We start from the raw sequence: 9,908 nt of genomic DNA, 5'->3' as shown, positions 1-9,908 counted from the left end.
TTATATCAATTTTTAATTAATTAAATTAATATTTATATTAATATTTAATTATTTATAGTTTCATTCTCGTTATGCTCTCTTTTGTTATTAGCCTCTTGCGCTGGAATGACGTGCCACGCACGTTGAGAATTTTTCGCCCCAAATTGCAACATTTCCTCAGTTTTAAGTATTTATTTAAATGTATGTTAACCCAGGCGAAACAAATGATAAGTTTATTACTTCTTAATAATTCTTATCCAGTAACATCATCTCCGAAAGGGAAAAGAAAGCGACGAATTATCGTATACGGCTCGGTCACTCGTTATGGTCCGCGCAACCAGTTGCCAGCGGAAGGGGGTTAAATTCGAGGATCAACCGGACACGTTCAGATTGAAAATTTCTTAGTATTACTTGAGAGTGTTAAGGAACAACTATCACACGTCTTTCTCTCGCATCACTTCTATAAAAATAGAAATCTAATCTGAATTGACGATCATATTACTAAAAATGTCAGGGAGCACTCTAAATAATTGTTCACACCTGCGTTTCTACTCTCTCTCTCTCTCTCTCTTTCTATTTCTCTTTAAAAAGAGACCCATATTTTACTAAAAACATCGTATCAACACTTTAAATTAAATTAAATTAGAGATACCAAATATTGGTAATAGCTAAATTTTCAAGTCGCACCCGAAGATCGTGCCTCCGAGAAAGAACAACAAAAGAGAACGCTCTGAATAATTTCAGAAGTCCAGCAGTTTTCCAGAAGGTAAAGAATCACGGTTACACACGGTGGATCGAAGCATACCTGAATTCCCCAGCTTGACCTCGACTCTGCCTTCGCTATAGACGCGGCCGCCGACCAACCTTATCGCCACTCCCTGCTGATGGATATCCTTGACTCGTCGTTTCTCTGGCTTCGTTTTCGGCTTCCTCTCCGCCATCCCTTTATTACCTTCGTTCGCCCCGTATTGTTGGTCACGAGTGCAAATTACACCGGCCGCTTCGCCGCCCCCGCAGTCGGAAGCACCCCATCCGTCGAACCGGCACTTGGACAGCTCGTCCTCGCTTCCGTCGCAGTACACGTTGTCCATCCAATATCTTCCTGGAACGTTTATCGTTCTGTACGGTCTATGTTTCTGTTCCTTTTCCTTTTTTTTTTTTTTTTTTTTTTTTGGGGGGGGGTTTTTTTTTTTTTTTTTTTTTTTTTTCTTTTTTCAATGACATCTTTACTGTACTCATTTTTTTTCTTTTTTTTTTCTTTTTTTAGTTTGTCGTTTGTTTGCGTGTAATCCTCGTTAACGCTCAACTCGCACGCAATCAGCGATTTCTCTAGATATAAGCCGAAAATCATCCTGCGTGAGGTGTAAATAACATGGTCGTTGGTGCAGCATTTGTCTTGTCCCCGTTGAAAAGTACACTCGTATCGGTGTCCGTACGAATTTACACCGTGTGACTGAGACAAACGAAAAGCGTGGTCGTCTATCGAGAAGATCGATTTGCCGTTTTACATATTTGACAGGTATCACAAAAAATTCGTCAAATCGAGACCTCGTTGTTTCTCGATCAAATTGCACGTGCACGCTGCAATCTGTAGTAAAATTCATATTTATATTTATACATATGTATATACGTGTGTCGTATGTGTACGCGTATATATGGAAATGTGTATTATATATATATATACACACGTATATATGTATATATGTATATATACGTACTAGGCTGGTTTCATCTAATCGCATGTATTCTAAATATCCGCGAGAAACAGAAAATCGATCTTTTGTACGTGTTCCAATTTAACCCTAATACTGTCGTCACTCTCCAACTCTGCGCTTATCTTTGCGTTTTCCTTTTTTTTTTTTTTTTTTTTTTAAAAAAAACCCTTTTTTTTTTTTGGGTTTTTTTTTTTTTTTTAATTTTTTTTNCGTTTTGTTCGACTATCTTTTGCCATTTTTTAGGTAACTTTAAACGTGAGTCACTGAAAGATGTTAGTTTGGCCAAATAAATGTGAATTTTCTATGAGAAAGAGGAAAACTTTTGTTAGACGATACACTGATCGTTTTGTTCAACTATCTTTTGCCATTTTTTAGGTAACTTTAAACGTGAGTCATTGAAAGATGTTTGACGAAATAAATGTGAATTTTCTATGAGAAAGAGAGAAACTTTTGTTAGACGATACACTGACCGTTTTGTTCAACTATCTTTTGCTATTTTTTAGGTAACTTTAAACGTGAGTCACTGAAAGATGTTAGTTTGGCCAAATAAGTGTGAATTTTCTATGAGAAAGAGGAAAACTTTTGTTAGACGATACACTGATCGTTTTGTTCGACTATCTTTTGCCATTTTTTAGATAACTTTAAACGTGAGTCACTGACAGATGTTAGTTTGACCATATAATTGTCCTTTTTTCTGTGTGCGAGTGAAAGGCGAATTTTTTAGTGAGGAACCTTGTTAGACGATATACTAACCATTTTGTTCGACTATCTTTTGCCTTTTTTCAGGTAACTCTAAACACGAGTCATTGCCAAATTTTAGTTTGGCCAAAAAGTAACTGTGCTTTTTTTTCTGTGTGCAAGTGAAAGATGAATTTTTTTTTATGAGAAACTGAAAAACTTTATTAGACGATATACTAGCCATTTTGTTCGATTACTTTTTGGTCGCTTTGAGGCGTTTAAAAGAAACTAAACTGATCGATTCCATTTTTACTATCCACATGCATTATTTATACCATATATACAAATGTTAATTCTAAAAAGAATTTTAGAAAATAATGTTGTTTAAAATACATAAAATTACAGAGTTAATGTAAAATAATTATTATAATATAATATAATATAAAATGTAAAATAGTTGCAGAGTTAATGTAAAATATTGCGTGTGAAAATTTATTACTGTTCTTCACTTTCCCATTGGTCAAGGTCGATCGAAACCGGCGTTCTAAATTAAAATTAGGCTCTCTGTCGTTGAAAGGGAACACGGTCCTTCAATTCTCCTTCAATCGTGCCGAACTTTGAACAACGAACTTTAAATTCTTCTCACATTTAATAATACCTCCGCCCTTACGAGATTTGTTTTCCAAATTGAAAAAGAATCCAACGTTCTCAAACTACCGATAAACCAGCAGAATATCCCGAATAGCCCGAATCGATAGAGACGCGAAGAGGAAGAAGCGCCCGCCGTTTTAAAACCCTGATCACCAGTGTGGAACACCGTTTTTTCACGAGAGCCAGCAGGGTGGGGTCGATTTGACCTCGATTAAAAAGGAACCGGTGAAAGATAGGCCTTGTCTACGCCTGGATATATACGAGTGCACTCGCGTTCACGCCAGATTGGCTTATCGACTATCCGATTATTTCGAGCCTTTTGCGTTTCATAATAAACTACGCGAAAAAAAAAAAAAAAAGAAGAAATTTCGCGAACGAAACCACATCTCAAATCTCCGTTAATTGATCAAGCAAACAGAGTGTACAAGTAAACAAAGGGAATGCGACGTGAGGAAGAGGATGAGCTCGTTAAGCACTCGCGTGAAACTGCGATCGGATCGATCATTTTAAACGCGAACAGGGGGATAAACGATTTCTACTTAATCCTCGGACTTTCGACTCGGCGATATATATTTCTTTTTGCAAATTTTTCACATCGGATTGATGTTTAGTGTTATAGGAATATTTTCGTTTCTCGAGATGTTCTATAAATTCGCAATTCTTCATTACTTTTGCTTTACTTGCTATAACGTTTATTATATTATATTTATTTTGTATATATTAATAATATTATATGTGTTGTATATTATGTACGTAATATTATATATATTAATAATATTAATATAATATAATATTAATATTATCAATATGTACAATATTAATATAATATTAATATTATTAATATTATCAATATATTAATAATAATATTAATATATATAACATATATAATATATATAATATTACATACATATACATATATATAATATTAGTATTATTATATATATTAATAATATTAATATTAATATAATATTACGTAATATTATATATGTTATATATATTAATATTAGTATACATATAGATAATATCAATGTAACATAATATTAATATTATTATACATATTAATAATATTAACATAACATAATAATATTAATATATATAATAAGATATATAATATTTATAATATTAACATTATTATATATATATTAATATTTATAATATATATTAATAATATTAATATTAATATAATATTATGTAATATTATATATGTTGTATATACTATATTATTATACATATTGATAATATTAATATATCATAATGTTAATATTAATATATATATTAATACAGTTCGTAAAAATACATGTATAAAGTTTTCAGTTGGACGATTGTCCAAATGTCCATCACCTTTTTCCCATTCACCTCGTTAAAGTATTATGAAAATGGATCCTTAGGACTTACATATGACATATACCTACTCACTTTCTTTTTTTTTTTTTTGCTAATTTTCATTCTTGCTATACGTGCAAAAAGTGACGAAACTTTTATACCAAGTTTCAATCGCCACGCGAGATTTCATGCTCGCGTGGATTCTAAGATGATATTGACTTGAAACTTGAAGAGAATGTTATCTCACTTCTGGCCTGGCCGAAGTGACCGTTCGACGTTGGTTTAATCGCACCGTCGAAGCCTAATTGCCTGCAAACCACATTGGCCTCCAAGTAATCCCATTCGTCGTCGCACACGCTGCCCCATTTCCCGTCGTGAAGTATTTCCACGTTTCCTGCGTAACCAATCGAATTATGGAGCTTGCGCCCGCTGGTTTCCGGTTCCCTCCCCCACCCACCGCGTGTCTGGCTAATGGCGGAACTTACGGGGTTGATAATTGCTCGATTATAAACGGTTGATCTCTCCTCGAATGTCAATTGCTCGTTAGATTTGCCTCGTTCTTTTCCCATTTTCACGCCGAGATCATTCTCAACGCGACCAGAGACTCTTTGACAAATATTTGAAATATTAAACAATTGCCGAACGATAGAGGTTGCCAGTCAATTGACAAGTTGCTAGTCAAATCTCTCATTAAACAAGTAATTTCAATTCGTCAATATTGGCAGATGGATGGATTCAGAGAGAGTTGAATCAAGTAGAGTAATTAAATGGACGTCGTCTGAAGTTTATTTTCAACAAAGTGAAATTTCTATTTGTATTTGTACGAAGGCAGTTTCAGTGGTGGATCAGTTCTCAAAGAATGTGATTTCAAACGTTGGGTGGTTTGATTTTTATATTTATTTACTATTTGACAATAATACAAGGAAGCAAGTTCTGTGAGAATAATTGTAACACAGCTTGAACTTGAAATGTATTCTATAGAAATTCAGTAAAAATTGGATTCTGAAAAAAGGATAAAAATTGACAATCTACCGTGTCACAATTTTATTAGAATTGCACATCACTTCTGAAACTGTCTATCGTTTCAATAAATATTTCTCTCAAGCATAGATAAAAATATATTTATGTAAAAAAAAATATATATATTTTGTATATATTATTATATTTTATTATAATATATATTAATATATTAATAATAATGTATTATTATTAAATAAAAATATTATTATATTATTATATTATTAAATAAAAATATAATTATATTATTGTATTACTAAATAAAAATATAATTATATTATTATATTATTAAATAAAAATATAATTATATTATTGTATTATTAAATAAAAATATAATTATATTATTGTATTATTAAATAAAAATATAATTATATTATTATATTATTATCTTATTACATAATAATATAATTATATTATTATTATATTATTATATTAGTAAATGAAAATATAATTATATTATTATTATATTAATATATCATTAAATAANATATTATTAAATAAAAATATAATTATATTATTATTGTTATATTATTATATTATTAAATAAAAATATAATTATATTATTATTGTTACATTATTATATTATTAAATAAAAATATAATTATATTATTATTGTTATATTATTATATTATTAAATAAAAATATAATTATATTATTATTGTTACATTATTATATTATTAAATAAAAATATAATTATATTATTATTGTTATATTATTATATTATTAAATAAAAATATAATTATATTATTATTATATTATTATGTTATCAAATAAAAATATATATATGTATATAAATATTTAAACATATCCATAAACATAAAAATATAAAAAAAGAAATTTACGACGATAAACAAACTTGTGAACTTTGGATTTGTCGTTTCAGAAATTGTAGAAACAGACGTGACGTAATTAATAACGAAAATAATTCTAAAAATCGTAACGAATGACTTCATTCATACAAACGTAGAGAATCGACGAAAAGATTAACCGTTTTCCAAAAGGGAAAAGAAAAGGACATGGGAGGTTCGATATGGTGGGGAAAAGTCGACGAAACATAAAGGAAATACGGTACAGGTTGGAACGTAATATCCAATGGAGGGTAACGAAAATTGACATACGAACATCTGGGACGGATTCTATCCTGTTTTATGGTCCAATTTGACGGTAGCTATCCTATCTTGCGACTAGCGGTTCACTGCGTGACTGATCTTTACTACGCTGACACACAGACACAAAGAGTCGTTGATATAAATCATCCTCCAGTTGACCCCTTTTTAATCGTCGCGTTGCACAACTTAGGCGAGAAACGCGACTGATAAAACCGCGACTCGTTTCACGTAAGACTCGTTTCGTATGTCAAACGAGCACGGGGTCGTGTCGACTTTTCTCCTCGAGCTTTTATTTTAATAATAAGTAAATAAATATAATAATATAATAAATTTATTTATTATATTATTATAATAATATAACAAATAATATAATATAATATATATTAATATTAATACAAACTAAAATATATATTAATACAACAAATAATATAATATAATATATATAATAATATAATAAATTTATTATATTATATTATTATAATAATATAACAAATAATATAATATATATTAATATAATAATATAATAAATAATATAATATATATTAATATAACAATATAACAAATAAATATAATAATATAATAAATTTATTTTAATAATAAATCCACGACGGAGGCGCAAATCCTTTGTTCCTCGGCGTGAGAACCGTCGACTTCACGCTTTACAAAATGGAATTTGAAGTCTTCGCGACGTCGTTGAAATCTTCGTGCTTCGAAATTTTCCAGCTCGCGGACTTGCGAAGTTTCAATTGCTCGAACATTTGAGTTCGCAACGTTTCGAAGTTTCGATTGCTCGGGCATTTGAATTCGCAAGCTCCCGAGAATTTCCAAACTTCTGAATTACGAGCTTCCAAATTTCCAAGCTAAACGTTCCAAATGTTACGGGAAATTGTCGGGATTTTAAAATCGCTAAGCTTCCGAATTCAGATTTCTAAATTTCGAGGTTTCCACGCTTTCGAGCTCACCCGAAAATTCAAACTGGCCGAATTTGCAAATTTACGAGCGCCCGAATTTCCAAAATACCGTCCGATCTTTAAATGTATGAACAATTCAGACTTCCAAAGCCTCAGATTTCCAAACCGCCAAACCGCCTGATCGTCTCGTCTCTAATTTCTCAATTGAAGCTTCATTTATACTTCAAATTTCAGTCTGTGAGATCTCTCAGTTCTTTCTTTTCCTCTTTCCAATCGGTCGAAGGAGCCGAGTAACGCGTTTAGTTGGAAAGTTTTCTATTACCCTCGAAGGATACCACTTTATTTCTAATTTACTCGCGGCTACGTGGATGGGGAGGGAAGAGCCAGACAAAACTTTCGAATTCGAAACACTTGTTGTTACCTTCGTGTCCGCCGTTCTCTCCACCCACCAGTTTAACAGCCCCGTCTTGCTTCTTCAACTTCCGGAAGTCCCTCTTCAGTTTCTCCACTATCCGCGCCTTCTTCTCGCGAACTTTGTTCGAGGTGCTGTTACTCTCTGCACAGACGTCCGCCAACGTCAACGTCATCAGGAAACCAACCACCAAAACCATTCCATTCATTTTCGATCTCATTCCACAACTCCTGTCGCTCTATCGTTAACCATATTTACGTCGAGTGAAATTTTCGTTCCTCGCTTTGCTCACGACGAACCGACGATTTCATCTGTCTCGCGATTGTTCGTACTCTTCATTCCTTTCAAACAGACGATCTTTGTAATTTTTGTATTTAATTTAATATTGAATTGAGATTTTCTATGAATTGATTAATTGATCGAGGGTAGCTTGATATAGAAAATTTCTAAATTACTTGGAATCGCGGAATTAGAGTTACTTGAAATTGTTGAAGTTTGTTTGAAAATTATTTAGGTTTGATGAAACATAGTTTGATGAAACATAGGTTGAAGTATGTTTTAAAATTATTTAGGTTTGATAAAACACAGGTCGAAATATGTTTTAAAAATTATTTAGGTTTGATAAAACATAGATTGAGGTATGTTTTAAAATTACTTAGGTTTGATAAAACATAGGTCAAAGTATGTTTTAAAATTATTTAGGTTTGATAAAACACAGGTCGAAATATATTTTAAAATTATTTAGGTTTGATAAAACATAGATTGAGGTATGTTTTAATATTATTTAGGTTTGATAAAACACAGGTCGAAGTATGTTTTAAAATTATTTATGTTTGATGAAACATAGGTCAAAGTATGTTTTAAAATTATTTATGTTTGATGAAACATAGGTCAAAGTATGTTTTAAAATTATTTAGGTTTGATAGAATATAGGTTAAAGTATGTTTTAAAATTATTTAGGTTTGATAAAACACAGGTCGAAGTATTTTTTAAAATTATTTATGTTTGATCAAACATAAGTCAAAGTATGTTTTAAAATTATTTATATTTGATAAAACACAGGTCGAAGTATGTTTTAAAATTATTTACGTTTAATAAAACACAAGTCGAAGTATATTTTAAAATTATTTAGGTTTGATGAAACATAGATTGAAGTATGTTTTAAAATTATTTAGATTTGATAAAACATAGGTCGAAATATGTTTTAAAATTATTTAAGTTTGATGAAAGTATGTTTTAAAATTATTTATTAAAATTCGATTCGAATTTAGAATTGTTTAAAATTATATCACGTTTGGAATTACGGTCAGAATTATTTAGAATTATTCACATCAATTTGTAATTCAATTGTTTAGAATTATTAAGTTGTGTGTTTAGACTTACTTAGAATTATGTGTGTTTAGAATCACGGCTTACAAGAATCACTTAGAACTGGAATTATTTTTCCCCATCATTTACAACGATTCAGATCCAATTTAATCGTTTCAATATGAACGCGAATTAAAAAGGAATGAGAAATAATGGCACTATTTGTCGTATCACAGCCAAGAATAAAATGCAAACACAGAGCAGGAACTTCTTTTTTTTTTTTTTTCTTTTTTTTTTCTCTTTCTTCTATAACGATAAACGATTATATCCCCCCAGTAAAATCGCCGCACGTGTATTTCGTTTACCGTACCAGAGGCTACTGATGCATGCTCCTGATCACGCGATGCAATATATTTGCTCCAGTTGTAAGTCAAACGTCGTGATCTCTCTCTCGTGTGTTACGCAGCGAAGTAGTACCGCCGCATATGGCGGACTTGCTTTTTCTAGCCTCCCTTTCTATTTCTTTTCGTTCCGCGATCGTCCGATAACTGTGCAAGCTGCCAGCGACGGGATTACCAAATCTTCGCCATTCCCAGTGGCGAATCTCTGTACTGGAGGCGTTTCTTCATGCTCCAGTCGACCATCCGAGGTTTTTTTTCTAAGAAATCCTTGACAGAAAATTCCAAAAGTGTGGTACAATCGGTGGCAAAAGTGATTGGACTATGCAGCAATGGAATTACCAAAAATGATATCGTCGCCGTTCAACCTGGCTAATCTCGTAGTGCTAATTTCTTCATACTCGAGT

The 9,908-nt window shown here is 31.4% G+C and overlaps 1 protein-coding gene across 3 annotated transcripts in view; it reads right to left on the bottom strand.

The window, feature by feature from the left end:
* LOC122538585 (lysyl oxidase homolog 3-like) overlaps positions 1 to 9,580 on the bottom strand; it is a 19,119-nt gene extending 9,539 nt beyond the window's left edge. Inside the window, exons 1-4 of one of the 3 annotated variants that reach the window (XM_043672802.1) lie at positions 9,474 to 9,580; positions 7,805 to 8,136; positions 4,594 to 4,740; positions 785 to 1,081 (exon numbers count right to left, since the gene is read on the bottom strand). In XM_043672802.1, coding sequence (XP_043528737.1) covers positions 785 to 1,081; positions 4,594 to 4,740; positions 7,805 to 8,015 — 655 coding nt within the window. In that variant the 5' untranslated portion in view covers positions 8,016 to 8,136; positions 9,474 to 9,580. Of the gene's footprint in view, positions 1 to 784; positions 1,082 to 4,593; positions 4,741 to 7,804; positions 8,137 to 9,178 lie in introns of all 3 variants that reach the window. The other 2 variants (XM_043672801.1, XM_043672803.1) reach the window with 2 other exon arrangements.
* Positions 9,581 to 9,908: the final 328 nt, after the last annotated feature.

This window comes from Frieseomelitta varia, unplaced genomic scaffold (genome assembly GCF_011392965.1).
Source record: "Frieseomelitta varia isolate USP_RPSP 00005682 unplaced genomic scaffold, Fvar_1.2 scaffold_168, whole genome shotgun sequence".
NCBI lineage: Eukaryota > Metazoa > Arthropoda > Insecta > Hymenoptera > Apidae > Frieseomelitta > Frieseomelitta varia.
The sequence above is the reverse complement of the archived record's forward strand: the minus strand, read 5'-3'. Positions and strand labels throughout refer to the sequence as shown.